General features: G+C 37.5%; 1 protein-coding gene across 1 annotated transcript in view; it reads left to right on the forward strand.

Annotated features, from left to right (window-relative positions):
• mus81 (mus81 structure-specific endonuclease subunit) overlaps nt 1-18,265 on the forward strand; it is a 34,841-nt gene extending 16,576 nt beyond the window's left edge. Inside the window, exons 4-14 of the mRNA XM_083122870.1 lie at nt 624-742; nt 3,581-3,689; nt 5,058-5,211; nt 8,815-9,014; nt 9,885-10,031; nt 10,095-10,239; nt 10,982-11,204; nt 11,937-12,146; nt 12,584-12,697; nt 16,447-16,650; nt 18,122-18,265. Coding sequence (XP_082978996.1) covers nt 624-742; nt 3,581-3,689; nt 5,058-5,211; nt 8,815-9,014; nt 9,885-10,031; nt 10,095-10,239; nt 10,982-11,204; nt 11,937-12,146; nt 12,584-12,697; nt 16,447-16,650; nt 18,122-18,250 — 1,754 coding nt within the window. The 3' untranslated portion in view covers nt 18,251-18,265. The remainder of the gene's footprint in view (nt 1-623; nt 743-3,580; nt 3,690-5,057; nt 5,212-8,814; nt 9,015-9,884; nt 10,032-10,094; nt 10,240-10,981; nt 11,205-11,936; nt 12,147-12,583; nt 12,698-16,446; nt 16,651-18,121) is intronic.
• The last annotated feature ends 2,683 nt before the right edge of the window (nt 18,266-20,948 follow it).

A 20,948-nucleotide genomic window follows, 5' to 3' on the forward strand; every position in this document is an offset into this window, starting at 1 on the left:
ACATATAAATTTTTCACACTAAAACTGTAAGGGAGCTTTTAGACCAAAGTGACTGGTGACAAATGATGAGTGATACTTGTTACTTGGAACCTACAGGCATAAATGCAACGTTTCATACCAAAGTGACATGAGAAGCTGCACTTGTTACTTATCGTTTCATGTCACTTGAACTGGTGACCTGCAAACAAGTGTGTATTTTGTCACCTTTATCGATTGGTTGTGCATGCACAGTGAAGGCTTCTTTAGAGACTTTAGAGAGCTTTGATACTTCTGTGCGAAATATCCCCCCCCTTCCCCCGTCATATGTCACTTGTTACTTCGGTCTGAAAGCTCCCTAAAGTTCTTCCTGATTCAGTAATATTCTTCCGTAGGGTTCTTGATCGATATAATGCAATTTTGAACATATTTATACCTTTCATGACATGTGAAGCAGTATACATGGTTTATGTAATTTGGAAAGCAATAAATAATTAAGATTCAGTGTGACTTCATAATAATTCAAGCACAGTATTACTATACATGGTTTAAATTTATGTATTCTAGTAATGGAGTGTTTTGTTTTACACACTGTGCATATCACCACTGATGGTTTCATTAAAATAAGTATTGGTTATCTTTATAAGTAGTGCCCTGTGAAGTTCCAGTGGAAAAGAAGACCGCAAGAAAATCCAGAAATTTACAGAATAAGACACCAAAGAAGAAACCGAGGAAAGATGAAGAAAGTGGTTCATCAACTGTGAAGGTAATTAATTATTCACTTCTTTGCATGAAACCATATAATTCCATGTTACAGGCACACAAATATTGCTGATTGCTTGTGGTGATTCCAGGTTCTTTGACTCTCAACAAACATTGACAGTAGGGATGAACCCATATGAAATTTTTGCTGATATTAAATTTACTGACTGTAATAACCAATGTGATATATAATTGCAAATGTTCCTTGAAGAACATGAATGGTTCATTCATTATCCTTCATAATTAATGTATGTAACCAGGTGACTACAATGGGTTTTGGTTTCAAAAACAAACCGTGTATTTAGACATTCACTTTAAAAAGCTGTTGCATATTACGAGGTGTGTCTGGAAAGTAAATATGGATCTAATGTAGGCCAAAGGGAAATTTTGCTATGCACATGTCACTACACTTTGACTTCGATCCTTACACTTTCTTCTCACATTCGGTAGTGCTACACCGAGCTTTCTTTGAGAAACATGTGTGTGAATTGGCAGCACTGATTCATAATCCTGCCAAATACAAGGTGTGTTCTGTCAAATGATGTCTCAATGCAAAAGGTGAATGTTCAGCAGAAATTCACAAATTATTGTTGTGTATGGGTACATTATGAATCAACAAAATGTGACAGGACAAAATAATTGCATTGTAATTAGAGATGAAACGTGAGTATACATGGACGTCCGCAGGATTCTTTCCAGGGAGGGGCAAGGAAGGTATTTTTTTCCAAGGGGGGCAATCAAGGCTCATTCTCTCCAAGAATAGTGTTGTTCCCTAAAAAAACATTGCTTAAATTTGAATGTATGATGTTCATGCAATAATTAACACATATTTTTGTGGCTAAAATGAAATTATATGTGTGAAATACATAATTTATGGTTGACTTTAATTTTCCAGCCCCCCCCCCCCCCTTGCCCCTCCTTCCGGATGCCCATGTGAGTATACCACTACGTGTCTTGAATCCAAGCAATGATACCATATGCATTCACCCAAACTAAAATATTCAAAACTTCAATTTCAGCCAAAACAAAATCATGACTTCAGTTTTCTGGGACAGACACATCATTTGCCTGGTTGAATTCATATTGTCAGACCCTGGAATGGCTTTGATGGGCCATTCAAAACAAAGAGGATGGGGAATGTTGATGCATAGGATCTACCTGATTCATGACAATGCTTAAGTCCACACTGCAAATGTCATCAAATGGGATATTTTTGACTATCCACCATGTAGTCTGGACCTTCCACCCAGTAACTTTAACTTGTTTCTTCACCTAAAGAAATTTCTGTGGGAAACAGTTCATCGATGATTAGAAATATGAAAGAAGTCATGGTGTGGTTCAGCAAGGATTCAGCAGACTATGATTCTAGGATACAGAAATCGGTTCCTAGACTTAACAAATGTTTGGATAATGGTAACAACTATGTTGACAAGTAGAGTATGTAAGTTGTTTGTAGTGGAAGTTTTGTAAAGTAAAATTGTGTTAATGTTTATTGGCCTTTGTATCTGTACTTTCTGGGCATGTCTCATAGTTTAATGTTCATAAACGTAAAACTAATCACAAAATTACAGAATTTTGCACTAAAAATTCAGGCTATTCTTAGATACACCAGATTGGTAAAATTATTTGTAATTTTACAGAGAAATACTGTAGATACACTGACGTACATATTTTGGCTGATGCCGATTAATCTGTCTCATTTCTATGAAATAATTTGAAATTTGCAGTCATTTACTAATTTTCTCTTCAAGTCTCTGAATAGTGTGATGTTTAATAGATTTCAAAGCTATTATTGTACATATTTTTTTGTACATAATTCCCAGGATAACTTGTGATGTGACTGTTTAATTTCCTTAATTACAATCAAAGACCCATCTTAATTTGGTAACAACAGTAAAAAAAAAAAAAAAAAAAAAAAAAAAGGTAAAGTGCTCCCCTGTGCTTAGCACAACACCATGAAGGCGTATAGGGGGTGTGGGGGGTAACGCCCCACACTTTCTTGATCCGGTCGTGAGTGGGGTGATGTGATCAGCATCACGCCCCTGACCGCCTTTACCCCCCAGGGTTTCCCCCAGGTACCCATGTTATTCGATGCTGGGTGGGCGCCGGGGCCGCTTAAAGTACTGATATAAAATTTACCGACACCGATAACCAATATTCTACCGATCCGATATAAAATTCCAAATGGTCCTTGAAGAACCTGAATAGTTCATTGACCAACTTAATAAATATGTGAAATATGTGTTTCCAGGTGACTGAAGTGCAAAGGAAGTTGCATATTTAGACATTTACTTTTTTGGCATGGAAATTAGTCATAAAAATTATAACAGTATGGATGAATTTTTCACTAAATTACAAGATATTTATAGATATATCAGATCAGTAAAATAATCGGTAATTTTACCGATAAACTGATATGCCTATGTCGGCCAATACCGATAGAGTACCGATTAATCTGTCCCATCCCCAGTTTATTGCATATTCTGTGGAATAGTTGGGAGTATGGAAAATCATCAGCTCTGCCTCCTCGTGTCCACTCCAAGGCAGATCAGCATCGAGATTAACTGTTCACTTCTTTACATGTCTCCACCATTATATTTGATTCCACCTTTACCCACTCTGTTGTCTTCTTTCATAATTTGTTCTTCTATTTGTCCATGATCTTCCTCTAAATCTCTTTCCTTCCATTTTCATTTTGTAAACCTTCCCTGTAAACCTCTCTTTCTCTAACCTTCTCATATGCCCATATCACCTCATTCTTGGCTTTGTTGGTATAATTTGCAGTACTATGTATATATTTCTCAGTATATGTAGTGAGATGACATGTAACTTTTTTTTTTAGTCCCCAAAGTCACCAGGAAATAGGAAAGCTTATGTTCCTGGGTGGAGAACTGGCGCCTATGCCCTGCTTGTGACTCTTTTTGATAAGGAGCAAGAAGTTGGATATAAAGGTGATGTATTAAGGTACTTATGCTCACACATACTGTGTTTGCATCTTATGTGCACTTATTACCATGGTACTTTCCATGCATGTTATTCTTGACTGAACTGCAGAACCTGGTGGATACTGATTCCACCACTTTAAAGTGGAAGATGTATATACAGGGTGTCACTACACAATAACCGCAGCATGCAAGGGCTCTAAGTTGAACAAATTATTTTAGTAATGTTTTGCTCATTGCCTTGTTTCAAAAAATGGAATTTTCTATTCTGTGTATGCAGCACAGACTCACAGTTGCCAGTGACATTTATTTTTCTGTCAAGAAACGACAAACTTATTCATATGCTACTGATGAATTGTGTAGCAAATCAATGTAAGGGCCATACACTTGAGTGTGAATATCTTCACACAAAGCATCAAAAATACATATTACATGATATCCAACAGACGTGTGAACTGTGATACTTGTATGCTTTAAGAGGCATTAAACCTTGACACTTCAACATGTCAATATCTTTGTTGACATAATAATGTATCTACAGTGTTCAACTACTTTAGTATGTTTTCTCATAGAAACAATGACACTAGCAACTATGAATCTGTCTTCATGGCTGCATACAAACAGGATTAAAAAAAATGAAATTTGTCATAGCCTTATAGCATCAAAATGAGGCTTCAACAAACACAACATTACAATAAAAGTTTTTCATCTTGGTGCCCTCTACATGCTGTATATTGGTGTTGCATGACAACATCCTGTATATAAAAGTATATCTGATTTGTACTGGAAAATTATTGAAGCTTTTGCTCTTTGCATTTCCATGCACATTGTGAGGTAGCAATTTTAGAGATGATTCGAGAGATAAGTGCCACATGCTGCGCTAAAGTCTGTCAAACATGTAAATGCATCATACAGTATGTCATACCCAAGAAAATGGAAATCTGTTTATACTAATGGATTGTGTTTTGTTTTTATATACATGGAATTTGTTATAAAAGTTCAGTGGCACTTTATGTTGAAGAATAAATAATGTACAATTAATGTGGCACAATTATCTTTTGAAGTAAACTCAACACCTTAGATACAATCTCTGTGTGTTTTGAATACACAACGATAAGTACAAGTGAATCAGATTAATTGGTGCTATATTGATATTGGTCTATATGGGCATTTTATTTATGGTAAATTGCCAATAACTTTACAAGTCTAATATATCTGCAAGTAGCATGTAATTAAGTAAGTAATTATGCTGTTTTATTATTCTTATGAATATAGAAGTATATTCATGGAAGCATCCTTACTTTCTATATTAGCTCAGCCTCAATACTTATTTTTGGCAGTAGTACTAATTTTAGTTGTGTTTGTTTTTTTGTGCAGGTTACATGCTGAAAAGCGAGCTCTTAGTAGAAGCCCAGCCCTTAAGCGATTCATCCTTCGAGCACCCTGATGCTGGGTCATATTATACGGCTTGGTCTTCCATGACTACATTAATAAAGAAAGGGCTTGTGGAAAAACAGGGATGTCCAGCAAAGTAAGTTGTGATTTACAGCGGAAAAATGTAACTGGATGAAGGCAATCAGTCATCATCATTACAATTAATTATATTCGTCACTATAATTAGGCTTGATTAATGTACCCTGTTTTTATAATATATAGTTTTAATAAGCAGCTTTTTTTTAAAAGAAAAGTCCATGTGACTTAAAATTTTTGTTAATATGCCCTAACAATGTAAATTTCAAATTAATAAATATAATTTACTTCATGGGTGAAGTATTGATGTGAAACTAAAAAAAAAGAAAATAAAATTTGAAAATATATAAGCCTATTTTTACTGATCTATCTATAAATATATTACAATTTAGTGGAACATTGTGCAATCTTGTTATAATTTTTATGTATAGAAATTTATATGAGAGTGAATCAAATATGAACGAGCCTTGTGCGGAATAAAAAAAATTAATGAAAGAAACAGAGACATTGCCACATCCTATTTTTCTACATAGTCTCCGCCCTTAGTGATACATTTTTCCCAACGTTGTGGTAGGTTCTTGATGCCGTTCTCGTAGAATGAAGCTGGGCAGCTAGTCAACCAGTTGCGCACAAAGGTTTCCACCTGATCGTTGGTCGCAAATCGCTCGCCCCCAAGTGCTTCTTTGAGGGGCCCGAACAGGTGAAAATCACATGGTGAAAGGTCTGGGCTGTATGGTGGATGCGGAAGCGGTTCCCAGTGCATTTCCACCAGTTTCTGCTGCGTAACACCTGCTGTATGGGGTCTGGCATTGTCGTGGAGGAACAAGACCTGGCGGATGGGGCAGCCTCGTCGTTTGCGTCGATACTGCACCTTAACTTGATCCAGGAGGCTGCAGTAGTAGGGTGCATTGATGGCCCGACGTTCGTGTAAGAAATCCACCAGTAGGATCCCCTCCAGTCCCAAAACACTGTGGCTAACACCTTCCCGCAGACAACCGAACTTTGGCCTTCACGAGTGTGAAGCTGGCAAGCAATGCGAACTCGGTCATCTTTTTGAGCAACATTCAGCAGCTTGGGAACCCACCGAGCTGTAATTTTGCGGAAGCCCAAGTGCTTTGTGATGATTGATTTGACACTTCCATAGCTCACACCAAGTTCTGCCGCAATTTGCTTCACAGTGACTCGGCAATCCTGTTCGACAAGCTCACGAACACGAGCCATGTTGTCATTCGTCACACTGGTGCGAGGATGACGGCGGTGCACTTCATTTGCAACACGTTCACGGCCTTGCTGGAATTCCTTACACCACACCTTCACTCTTGCCCAAGAGAGGGTACCATTCCCAAACTGGGCCTGCAGTCTCCGGTAAATTTCGGCTGGTTTGACGTTTTCCTGGGTGAGGAACTTGATGATTATGCGTTGCGCAACAGACACTGGCACAGTCTGCTCACTCATCGCGAGAGCTACTACACGAAGCATGCGACATGCTGGCTGTTCTGGTTCCTGACTCACGACAGCCCCACCTACCGGCCGCACATGCCCAATCACACCCTGCTACCCATTCCGACGCTTAGCCAATCAAGGTTCGTTCATATTTGATTCACCCTCGTAATTTCCATTCTGTACTTTTTTTTTTTTTAAGTAAATGTCTAAATATGCAGCTTCTATTGCATTGCAAAAGCTTGATTCATCTGGTAACATGCTCTATGTGATCAGAAGTATCCGGACACCCACCTGAAAATGAAGTACAAGTTTGGGCCACCCTCTATCGGGAACACTGGTAGTCAATACGGTGTTGGCCCATCTTTAACCTTGATGACAGCCTTTACTGTCTCAGGCATACTTTCAATCAGGTGGCGGAAGGTTTTTTTGGGAATGGTAGCCCATTCCTTGAAGAGTGCCGAAATGAGAAGAGTGATGTGGGTCGGTGTGGTTTAGCACAAAGTCTGCATTCCAAAACATCCCAGAGATGTACTGTGGGATTCAAATCACGACTTTGTGCAGGCCAGTCCATTAGTGGGACGTTGTTGTCATCAAACCATTCCCCCACAAGTTCTGCAGTATGGACAGGTGCTCGGTCTTGTTGAAAGACACAATGGTCTTCCCTGAACTAGTCTTTGATGGTAAGCAGCATGAAAGCAGTTGAAATGTCAACGTAAGCTTGTGCCGTGACATTGCCACTTAATGCAACAAGGGGGCCAAGCCCCTCCAGGAGAAACATGATAACACTGTAACCCCGCCACCCCCAAATTTCACTGTCGCCGCTATACAGGCTGGTAGATGTCGTTCACCAGGCATTCGCCACACCCACACCCTACCATCGGATCGTCACATTGTGTACCGTGATTCATCACTCCACACAACGGCTTTCCACTGTTCTATGGTCCAGTTTCGACGCTCCTTGCACCACACGAGGTGGCGTTTGGCATTTGCCTGTATGATGTTTGGCTTATGGGTAGTTGCTCGGCCATGGAAACAAAGTTGCTGCACCTCGCACCGAACAGTCATGGTGCTTGGAGTAGATCCTGATGCAGTTCGGAATTCCTGTGTGATGGCGGGGATGGATGATTGACGATTACGCTGTACGGTCCTCTTCAACACTTGACGTCTCTGGAGGTCAACATGGTAGGTTGGCTTGCACGCTTTTGGGTTGAACACATCCCTTCACGTTTCCACTTCACTATAACATCAGAAACAGTGGACCTAGGGATGTTTGGGAGGGTGGAAATCTCGCGCACAGACTTCTTACACAAGTGGCACTCAACCACCTGACCACGTTGAAAGTCGGCGAGTTCCTCAGACCATCTCATACTGTTGTCATGTGCTGTCTGCAGACTACTGAGCTCACTGACCATGTGTTCCGTTCCAAGTGGTAGATGGCAGTACTGTGTCGCCCTTTATGATAAACACACGTTTTGCGGTGTGTCCGGATACTTTTGATCATATAGAATACATTTTAGTCATAAGTCACTTTCATTAACCATGCAGATGAATGAATTATTCATAGTCTTTGTTAAGTGCTTGCCATTTAATTTTCAATCAGAATACTTTTAGTATCAATAAATTTTATATTTGAATTTTATTGTTCATTATTATGCTCCCACTAGGTGAATTGAGTGAAGACTATACTAGCATCTGTGTCTTCTCTGGTCAAATTAGGATAAGAAATGTGATATGAAAGAGAAGATCAGAAAATTTTCAAAGGAAAAAGGGGATTAATTAAAGAGCTTTGTGAGAAAATTAGAATAATTGTAATTTGTGCTTGTGCTATTTTGTATGATAATTATATAGTGACATGCTAGTATTTATTTTTCTTGTTATTTTAAGTTGGTTTCCTGCCACTTTTTGGCTAATCACAATGAGGATGAGCAATGATTAGATGACATTGATGAAAGGAACACTCTCTATGCCCAGGAGGGACTTTAACCTGGAAACGTCAGTGATGAGATCGATCTAAAGTTGATGACTTTAATGTGCTTGGCGATTGAGCTGGCATGAAGAATTATCATAAACACTACTTACATTCAAAGTTCTGGGTTTTGAGTCCCAGCCTTTGTGTATTTTCTTTTATCTATTTCATCTATTCATTCTTACTCATAGAGGTGAACTAGTTAGTGTTAAATAATCAGGAATACAATGTGCATATTGTATTTGTCTTCCATAGGTTCAAATTGACAGAAGAAGGCACTGTCTTAGCTAGAAAGTTGAAGACAATGGATGATGATGATACCTCAGCAGGAACTGTGAGTGTAGCAGACTTTTTCAACAAAGACCATTCCACAAAATTAAATGCAACTTCCAGTACTGAGTATAATAATAGAGTGAAAGATACAGTTCATAAAGATATTTCGTCAAAACAAGGAGGTAACTAATTAATGATATCTTGACATTAACTATAAGAATGAAGTACAGTGATGCCTTGATTTTACGTTTGACATTTAATCTGCATGCCCCCAATAAAGCTATATATTATAAAGTTTTTCCACATTTTAAGTTTTTGCATGATCCCATGAAAATGTACAATTGGGACCCTAGTGCATACTTTCAAATTAGACCAGCTTTGTAAATGTTTTATGATAATTCAAAGTAAATTCACTAACACTTCCAGTAAATGTGTTCAATCAAGTGAACCAAAGTATAGTTTTACCTTCTTCTATGAATAGATCGATTTTTGATTAAGACCTATTTTTCTAGCAAGACAAGTACATTTCCCTAATTTTGCAGTTTGCAAGAGAGTTTCTGGATCAGAAATTCTGCCCAAAAGGGAATCGGTCGCTGAGGTCCAGTTGAGTGGTCTCCCAAGATCCACAAGTTTTGTCTCTATGGACTTCTTGTGTGAGGAGGGAGGGGAGGGAGCATTGTAATGGCGAAAGTACTTTCTTATCAATCTCCGGATATCAGCATTTTGCACTTAACTTTTTGTTGAATCCCTTTCCTGATGAAGAGCTAAGTTTAGCTTGAAATTTGGATTATGAATACACATGTGTTAAGCATTTCATTTATGGTAACAACAAGTGGCATGAAATATTATTTATGTTTTAGTATTATAAAATGAAGTTCATGAATTCATAATGTTTTGAGAAAGAAAAAAATCAATATCTGTTTTGGCTAATGCAATCAGATTTGTATTATGCTTTTAAACAGTAAATGAAATATATCTCTCAGGGCAAGGTGTAAGATAGTAGCTTAAATGTGAATTCTTTATAATTCATGGTTCTTATATTTTTATTATAGACATACCTAGAGATGAGATTAGAGATGTATTTACTTCTGAATTGACAAGTGAAAGTGAAGCTGGGGACAGCCAGAAAGAAGAAATAATCTTTCTTCCAGGAACTTTCCGAGTGAAGCTCGGAAATGAAATATATCTCTCAGGGCAAGGTGTAAGATAGTAGCTTAAATGTGAATTCTTTATAATTCATGGTTCTTATATTTTTATTATAGACATACCTAGAGATGAGATTAGAGATGTATTTACTTCTGAATTGACAAGTGAAAGTGAAGCTGGGGACAGCCAGAAAGAAGAAATAATCTTTCTTCCAGGAACTTTCCGAGTGAAGCTCCTTGTTGATTGTGCTGAAACATCTGGGTATGTGTTATTTCATTGTAATGTATTTAATATCTTTATTTTGTTTTGTACTACAAGTGAACATAGGGAGTAATAATTTCCCCATACATGGTGGTTGATACCCTGTGGCCGAGTAGTTAGCTCATTGTGCTGCAACACCAAGGGTCCCGGGTTCGAATCCCGCTCAGGCTTGGTTGTTTGTAAATGTCCATTCATCAATTTCATCATTTCATCAATCATCCCCATCTTTGCAAATTAGCCAAGAGGCACAAAACGGGAAGGAAAATAAACTAAATCAATCAATCTATGTTGGTTGATAATGACATCAATAAAATTACTTTTTCTGTAAATAGTATGTAACTTCCTTCTACGATTGTAATATTTTTCATTGCTCTTATGAATCTAAAGGCATAATGGATTTTCTAAAATAAATTTGTAATCCACTGCTTCTTTTCTCGGTCACAACCCATGGAAATCATGGCCACAAGCCCAAGCATTATTTAATTGATTGAGTTGGTGTTTTAAGTCCACTTTATGCACAGTAAGATTATTTGGAACTGGACCTACAGTTTAAAGTGGGATCCAAACCACTATGTGCCTCCACCGGGTATCGAACAAGCATTATTTAAGGAGTCAAGTAAGTCATTCAAGTAATGTGTGTCATTTTATATCACATGTTTTTATTATTATCATTATTAGTAATTTTTTACTTCCTTACATTTCTACCAAAATAATAATGGAAATATTTACTTGTTACTTTCAGCCACATGGGAGCACACAACACTGATGATGCAACTTTAAGGGAGTTGACAGCCTGCGGAATACCATTTGAGACCCGGCGCCTCACTATCGGAGACTTCATGTGGGTGTGTGAACACACAGGCAGTGTTACACGGGCGGAGTTAGCACTGCCATACCTTGTGGAGCGGAAAAGAGGTGATGATCTTGCCAAGAGTATCAAAGATGGTCGATTTCACGAACAAAAGGTAGTGTTTTGGTTTTTAAAAATTGACTGAACTAGTTTATAAAATAGCCTTTGCACACATATTAAAACTTATTGAAAAGTTATATGAACCAACCAGGTATTGAACCAACAATTGTAGCTCAACAAAGCTATTGAACCAACACATTTTATCTTGCGACTCTCATTTGTCGCTGTTTAGGTCCAAACAAGGAAATACTTTTGTATGTAGCAGCTTTTGTTTTTGTACATTATAAGTTATCTAACTATACTTTTTAGTAGGATTGGAACAGATTAAGCAGTACTTAGCAGCTATAGGTTTTATTAATATATTCGATTGATTGATTGAATTGCTTTATTTTACTTTGTTTTTGTGCCTTTTGGCTAATTTGTGAAGATGTGGATAAGTGATGAAGTGGTGAAATTGATGAATGGACACTCGCAAACATCCATGCCCTGGCTGGGATTCGAACCCGAGACCTACTAATATATTTGTATATAGCTGTAATTTTGTGTAAAATACCACCATTTTGTTAGTATTTTTATGATTATAAACATATAAATTATATGCCCAAGTTTTGTAAACTATAGATTTTTTCTTAGAAAAACTCTTTGCAGTCGCATTAATTAAGGAGGTTAAGGATGTAAAATACTACATCGCTACTATTTGTCCCCCACTTCCAATTCAATTTTACTTTCAAGTGATGTTTGAATTTTTTTCTTAATAGACTTAAGCATTTTTGTTTTTCTATTACAGTTCCGTATGAAACAGTGTGGGCTTCAGAATTTGATATACTTAATGGAAGGAACTGGCACACAGCATGCTAGCCTTCCTGTTAGTACATTGAACCAAGCAGTAGTTAACACACAAATTGTTGATGGATTTATTGTAAAGGTTGTGAGAAATAACAAGGAATCTGTTGGGTATTTATCTATCATGACAAGGTTGCTGCAAAATATCTATGAGGTAAGAAACATTTTATTTCTTCACATTAATTTTTTTTGTCCAAACCCCTTTTATATAATGACAGAATAGTGTGATTGATTTTTTTTTTTTTGAACAAAGGATGAACATTTATGCTTTAATAATATCTAGTGTATTTTGTGGCTGATACCATCCGTACTATCTATTACATCTCCCACGGCAGTTTCATGTCAGTATGTGCATAATTTTAATCAGTGTATATTATTTTTTCTAAGTTTTTGTGTTAAGTTTCTTACACTAATGACTTTTTAATGAATAGTTAAATTAACTGCTTCCTTGCTGGCTGAGGATAATCTAATCATTATTGTAATTAGCCTAAAGAAGCTCCAAAGTGACATAAAATAAGACAAAATACAAGTAAAAATAAGTAATTAAATTAAAATGTATAAATTGTGGATTGTAAATTTTCTTCATTATAGAAAAGGACACTGGTTGCTTGCAATTCAAGAGATCACATCAGCTACAGAAGTCATGGAGATTGCATTTCACTATTAACTTTCAAAGACTTATATTCATCATCATTCAAAAACAAGGTATGACAACTTTTTAAAATTATAATATAAGGCAGTAATGAAGTCAATTTCAGACTTACAGTTACAAATTATATTTAATAAGCACATTTCATACTGCATGTTTCATGTTATCAACATGGATTGTACCTTAAATACTCAGGTTGTGGAAACAGTCAGTCCTTAAAGACTAAATTGGAAATCCTGGAAAATTGAGGGAAATATGACTTGGTTATGTGGAAAATCATGGAAATGAATACAGGAAAACCTCGTTAATACGGAGTTCAAGGGACCAAAAAATGTCAACTTCGTATTAAACGACTTCGAGTTATCCAAACTTTTCAAGATGGCGCCTGTTTTCAGGTGTAAATAAAGTAGAGTATAAATTACCCCCACAAAGGATGTTTTATACTTGGTGGTAGCTCAGAAAATAAGCTTTATATGTACTATATAATAATATTGTACGTTTTAAAGAAAGTGTAAAAAATGTTACACAAAATGAGAACATGGAGCTTAACGCGGACACAAAGATTCCAAGGAGACTGTTAACACCATTTATCCTGCCTAGTTATACAACCGGTTATGCACGGGATGCATGTCGTGGCAAAAAGTCTTATAAGAACGGTATTTTCTTTTAATTGTGCATAGTCGTTGCTCTTCCAGGAAATTCTTACAATTTTAGTTCATAAGAAACCCGTTTGCACGGAGACCTATGGAAAGGAAAACACTCTCGTTTATTGCAAGAAGTGAAACTCGGAAGAATCTTGACAGTAGTCACACTGGCGCGAGCAAGAGACGGGAGATAATCGGACAGAATGAATATTGGATTTTATGTGCGTTCACTAGAACAATGTCCGTTACTGGATTAACTGGTAAGAGAAGATTCTTTTGGGAGAGAACACAACCTTTCCGTTAACTTCACATTCACCCCCCTCCCACACACAACTTGCGATCTGTTTGCACCGAATGTGTATCCTAGGACACATTAAACAGTGCTGCACTCGATAATGACTCTGGTTTGGATCCCACTTTAAACTGTATATTTAGCCCCGCTTAGCTCATCAGCATAAAATTAACTAAAAACAAGCTTTACGAAACTTGCGTATTTTCAGATTAATCGACAATTTATTGTTATTGTAGGTTTCAGGAGTATTCTGGAGGTCAAACACTCGCTCTGCCAAAACTTTTCCTCTCGTATTCCTACATTGAGCATTGCGTGTTTTTTTTTTTTTTTTTTTAACAGCAGCACGCTAATGGTTCTGGGGGATTATATGGCTTTGCGAGGTTCAAAACAATGAAGCTTATTCCTTCGCACTGGATGAGTCATTGCAGTATCGGCAAGCGAGAGCTTTCCAGACGCTAGACTAAACACTGGCGCCAGCTGCAGCGTAAACACAATGAGACTGGCTGGAAGTTAGAGCAGCAGGTGGCAGAAGGGAAATCATCGGCATTTTAAAGATAACGCAGTTGTGGAAGACCGAACTGTTATCAGCAGTGTGAAAAAAAAATATCCTTGCATTACCTTTTACCATGCAACAGACAATAATACGGGCCATATTTCCTATCCAGACAGCTGCATTCAAACAAGAAAGAGGGACCTGAATTCTACAATTATCACATTACCATGCACACCAGTGGCGGATAATGAGCTGTTGTAGGAGAAGGAAGGGGGTCACTTTTCTTTTACTTATCATGCGGTTATTGTTCGTTTTCAAGAAGGTATTCAGAACTGTTCGATTTTTTTTAGACGCCAAAGGAAAGGAGCCCGTGTGCGCACACGAGCAACGGACCCCCCCCCCCCCCCCCCGTTTGCTGATAGATAAAGGGGAGAAGTCACTCGGACAACAAAACACTGTTTTGGCAAATTTTATGACCAGCACAGTTGGGAAACGTATGAAGCGGGAAACTGGAGTTGCAACATACGTAAGATCGACGTCAACTTTTGCGGGAAACCTAGATGACAACGCATTAAGCGGGTTGACGATCTTTAGTTGGCCTATGCGGCTTTGATTATCTGTAACAGTTTCCCTTTTTTTATGAAGTTCTACAGGGCACAAAAAACATGCTTTTAATTAAAGTGGTTACCGGAAGTTGTGGGCTACCAGGCCAAACGTTGCTCGCTCACGGGAAATTGCTGTATCTCGAGCTCAGAGCTAGACAGATGGGTGAGACTTCCAGGCGCCACGCGTCTTGTATTTTGGAACATTCGTGCGATCTTATTCGCATTTCTCATCTAGCACTGGTGAATATTTCAAGGTGGCGCATTCAACGGGGAAAGAGCTTGACCTCCCATGCACAATGACAAAGAATGTCAATGTCCAGCGGGCATTTCGGGCTGCTTCCCTCGAGTTGTCAGCAGCTTAGAACAAGGAAACATGTCAAGGTAAAGTTAAAATAACGTCCAAGCTCCCTCCACATTCGATCTTCTCTTGTCGACTTACGCAGGTGTCTACTTTGAATTAAGCGAAACCAGTTTTGCGGAAGGGTCTTGTAAACAACTTCGTATTAAAAATTATCCGTATTTCGATTTAACTGTACTGAAATACATTATAAATCCTATGTTATCGGCTGGGGAATGGGAAGAACTTCGGATTAAAGGGTACTTCGTATTAACCAATATCGTATTAACGAGGTTTTCCTGTATGTTACTTTTTATCTGCCAGGACTAGAGATAGGGCTCCTGCATAACCAAATGCGAGAAGTCCCAGATTCAAACCATGGTGGGAGTATCAAAATTTTGGCGTTAATTGATCACAGGGCACACTCTGAAAGAAGTAGTGAGCTCTAGGCTAGAAAGTCTGATAACATCACTGGTGGGCTCAATGTGCTGACCATGTCATTTGGATGAAAAAACTGCTTGGCAGGAGTGTGGCACAGAGTTTAGATTTTAGGATTAGAGACTGACAACAGATTGTACCTTTTCTCCAGCTGGCTTCTTATTAGATATTTCTTACTGGATTGGTTAACTCAGCATGCCAGGAGTCCCAGGTTCAAATCACAGCCTGGGCATGGGTGTTCTTTGTGAGCGTTCCTTCATCAGCTTCATGTCATCATCTCGCCACCATTCCTCATCTCCAAGATTAGCCAAAAGTGGCAGACGTGAAGTAAAACCGAAACAACCAATCAATATTTCTTATTGAAATGTTCTTACATGACAGATTTGTTCTTTTATTTTGAATAGGAATGGAAATAATCAGTACTCTTATCAGAAGGGCCTGGATAGTTATGCACTTAAAAACATATATTTATTCTTTTTTCAGCTCATATGATTTAGCATGCAATAAACGTAAAAGTTGTCATTCTGAATTCTTCCACACACTTTTGTTTACTTTGCACTACTATTATATAAATGAAAGAAAATTTACATTCCTTACAGACCATGAGTGCATTTGATTACAACATGATACCTCAAATTTTCAACCTTAAAACGCCTTCTGTTTTCAGCAGGAATATCTTTGTACTCAGAAAAAAAAATGTTCTAGTTCACAAGATACAATTTTATTTTAATTTTATTTTCCTGTTTTCAGTACTGGTAAGTTAACTCCAGAAGATGATTTCTTAATTTGATTTAAAGTGACTGAGAGAAGAGTTACTTGTGTCATGAACAAATCATGTTTTAAAGGAACATTTACTTGTACAACTTTATATTGGTTGTCGCTACATTTTTACCAGTATGTTCATTACATAGTGATCTCGAAAGTTTAAAAAAAAGTTATATAGTGATCTGAAAACTTATAACTATACATGCTCATTTCTTAACAAATTCTTTACAGAACTTCTCTGTGCAAGAAATGTTTGCCCGTCATCTACTTCAATTGTATGGAATGTCTGTGGAGAAAGTGCAAGCAGTTATTAAAAAATACCCTACACCTGCCACACTGATATCTTCATATCAAAAGTGTGGTTCGGAAAAAGATAAGGAAAACCTCTTGGCAGAATTAACATATGGACAATCTAGTCGCCTTGTGGGCCCTACTGTGAGTAAAGCAGTATACTTATTGTATAATGTGGAATTTTCGTGATATAGTAATTTGTATCAATAATGGTTCAACCACTGGTATCGGCCAATACTGATAAACTTCAGCATCAGTATTAGCTCAGCCCTAGTTTCTTTATAGATTTTATTATTGTATCTAACATGATATTATATTTTTTGTTTACTTCATACAAATATATGTATTTTCCTTCTCATTGAAATACTCAACTTGCAAAACTTGTCCATGTATCTAAGAAAATTTAAGTGCAAAATTTTGGTGGAGTGACCATGTAATTTTACAGTGTAGCATCGGTAATTGTTCATAATAGTTTTAAACTGAAGATATGCCAAGTGCCTAGTATCAATACAAAGAAATTGAAGCTTGTTTTACCATACATATTAGTGATATTATGTAATTAGAGAAGTATGGTAAATAATATATGTATTTGAGACATATACTACTGTTATGCTTTACTTGTGCAGTTATAGAAATTGCATGGAAAATTTAATTGTATGAGAAAATATAAATTTATCAGTAAATGTTATAAATGCCTAATATGAGGGCTATCCGAAAAGTAGTACCGTTTTTGAATTTTAAAAAAACTAACAAATATTTTTTGAAAAAACTTTGTAATTGTTAACAACAAACTTTAAACTACTTGTCTACATAGTCTCCATGTACATTTAAGCATTTGTAATAATGTGTGACGAGATTTTGTAACCCAGCTTCATATTCCTCTGCCGTCAGTCCATTGAGAAAAGTAGTCACCCCTTCTTTCAGTTCCTCATCACTATGAAATGTAAGGAAGCGAGGGACCCACCTTGCACAAATTTTCCCATACTTCAGATGATCTTGGACAATTTCATGAAGAATTGTTCATGGAACATCAGTGAACTGTTCACTGATTTCATCCAGTTTGACGCACCGATTGTTCTTGATGAATTCGTCAACTGCACTCAACAGTTTGTCCGTAATGACAGACGGGCACCCGTTACGTTTGTCATCATGGACGTTCTCCCTCCCCGAGTTAAAGTTTCGACACCAGCGCCGAACAGACGACTCATCAATAACATTTTCTCCATAAACCTCCTTTAATTGACGGCAAATATCACAAGGTCGCACATTCCTGGCGTTGAGAAATCTGATCACAGCCTTAATTTCACAAGTGGTGGAGTTTTCAATTCTTTTGAACATTGTAAACACTTACAGAAACAATAGCTACGACAGCGGTACGAAACTTTGCACACACCGAGCAGACAGTCAACTGAAGTCGTCACTAGCGCTCCACACGGCACGAACGGGTACTACTTTCCGGATGGCCCTCGTAATTTGGAACAAGGTTCTGAATTGAATTTAGTATTTCAGGGATACAGTACACTTCATATCACTTTTGTTAAGTATAAGTAGATTATTCTTGTGAAGCAGCTGTCTTTGCTGACATGTGTGGTTTTTACAATTTTACAATTTTCAGGGAACCAAAGTGAAAAACATGTGGAGAAATGTAAAAATGGGGTTCCACTATGAAGAACAACATTTGCAGTGCAATGACACTCAATGTACCTGTATTCATATTGGTGATGTTTTCAGTATTAAAGTCTGATTTTGTAACAAATTAGTGTAGGTAAGCTGTATTTTCTTGTAACATTTTCATAATTAGATATGGAAGATATTGGCTTCTAAAATTATGGGTAAAAATAAAGTGAAAAGAAAGTGCAGCTTGCAATTCATATTTCTAGAATCTTCATGAATTACCATATTTGCCGGTGTATAAGATGCACATTTTCTCTGAAAAACAGGGTGCATCTTACATGCAGATAGTCAGTTTTTGGTTACATTCATTTCTGGAAATTTTCTCTGTTCTGAGTTAGACGATTCCTTGCGGTGTGTGACGAAGAAGATTAAAATGTATTTTTTCCCTAGTTAGATTTGGTAAGTTATTTGTTGAAAGTATACTTACATATTACATACTTATATTTGAAATACTGTAAATTATTTATAAATTCAGTGATAAAGATTTCTCCTCAAAAATGTGTACAAAAAAGGGAATGTGCATCTTATACACCGGCAAATATGGTGCATCAATGTTGGGATAAATGACCAATGTGAAGAGTTTTTTCAAGTATGCTACAGCTATTGAAAGGAAATATGAGGGCCATTTTTCTTGAAGTGACAACATATCTGGTATATAAAAAATGTGAAAGTGACTGACCTGGAAGTGATTATAATCCCTGGATGTAACCTCCTGCTGCTGAAAGAACATGGTTCCAAACATCAGGCAGGTGGTGTATACCTTGAGTCAATATGCAGAGAGCAAGCACCCTATGGCAGAAATAATGGTGGGGTGTCATGGAAGCATAGTGGTTCTTTCATATTCAGAAACAAAATAGAAGTCATGTGGACTCATGTCTGGTTTATATGTCCATCGGCAGTCATTTTCAGCATTTTCCATGTGTGAAGTGCATCCAGGTAATGTTGATCTGTTGTGGTACAAGAGTGCCCTCTGCCATGTTGTTTGTCGGTTGATTCACAGCCATCTTGCAAATTTGCACTGAATTTTGTCCATGTGAAACCTGAGACTTTACTCGCTGTTCCTAGCATGTAAACATTATCAGGGTGAATGATGAAAAGATTCTATCAGGCTATTGACCAGGTGAGTTTGAAAAGGATTCCAAGCTTTCGAGAGCTAACATCATCTTCAGGGTAGAAGTGCAGTGCTGAGCGTCAACCCAGTGCACATGCGTTCATGGATGTGAAGATCGTAGACCAATCGGGAGGTGTGTCTGCTGCATATGGACTGCTGGTTGGACCAAATTTGGAGGGGGACAAAATAAAATACAATTCTATGAGGATATGTAATGCTTGTGTCGCAACTTTTTTTTTTTTAAAAAAAAACAAATTACGGCGTTTGATAATTTTTGCGTAATTACGGAATTTCGCTTCTAGCGCCGGCCCTACGGACGCTGGGTGGACTAAATTTTGAGGGACACACAATAAAATACCACTCTATGAGGACATATAATGCTCGTGTCGCAATTATGAAGAAAAAAAAATGAAATTACGGCATTCGGAAATTTTGCATAATTAAGGAATTTCAGTTCTAGCGTCGACCCTATGGATGCTGGATGGACTAAATTTTGAGGGACACGCTATAAAATACCACTCTATAAGGATATGTAATGCTCATGTTGCAACTTTGAAAATAAATAATAATAAAATGGAAATCACGGCATTTGGAAATTTTGCATAATTACGGAATTTCGCTTCTAGCATCGGCCTTTTGGACACTGGATGGACCAAATTTTGAGGGAGAGACAATAAAATACCACTCTATGAGGATATGTAATGATTGTGTCGCATCTTTGAAAAAAAACCTGATATTACTGCGTTCAGAAATTTTGCGATTACGGAAAAATTCGAACTTTGGGATTTTGCCCCCACTTAACTCCTGGACTCTTTAATTGTCGGAAGTTACTTAAAATGTTGCTTTTTGTTCATTCTTACATTTAGAATTTAAGTTTTTTTAAAAAGATGCAGTGGCTGAGCAGTTATAGCCTTTTATCTTCAATTTATGCCATAGTAACAAAAGTGCTTATTTCAAATGGCGCTTGCAGAAAGAAAAAGGCACACACTGTATGATTGTTGCTTTACTTCAAAGACATTCACACGTTAAAAATAAGTCGCAGTGTTCAATAATTCATTTATCTGTGATTTTGTTTTGCATAATAAAAAGTACTGCAACTTCTGTCTTCAACAACCGTAAAAAGGTAAAAAAGGTAAAGGGTTCCCCTGTGCTTAGCACCACGCCATGAAGGCGTATAGGGGGTGTGGGGGTAATGCCCCACACTTTCTTGATCTGGTCGTGAGAAGGGGTGATGTGACCAGCATCACGCCCCTGACCACCTTTACCCCCCAAGGTTTCCCCCAGGTATCCATGTTATTCGACGCTGGGTGGGCACCAGGGCCATTTCCAACATTAGAAAAGTTCCCGTATTTGAACCGGCCAGGGATCGAACCCGGGACCTTGAGCATGGTAGTCAGAAAAGTTCCCGGATTTGAACCGGCCGGGGATCGAACCCGGGACCTTGACAGGGTGGCTACAAACAAGCAGAAATGAAATTCCCTGACTTTTCCAGGTTTTCCAGGACAAAATTTACACTTTTCCCTGACAATTACAAACTAAACTAAATCGATGTTTTTGCAAATGGAAATAATAAACTCATACAGATCCACGTATGGTTTTGTTAAGTACCAATATTATCTTCTATGAAATTGACTTAATTTCTCTATTCTCTATGATT

The sequence above is a fragment of the Lepisma saccharinum genome, chromosome 5, assembly GCF_977018435.1.
Source record: "Lepisma saccharinum chromosome 5, izLepSacc3.1, whole genome shotgun sequence".
Taxonomy (NCBI): domain Eukaryota; kingdom Metazoa; phylum Arthropoda; class Insecta; order Zygentoma; family Lepismatidae; genus Lepisma; species Lepisma saccharinum.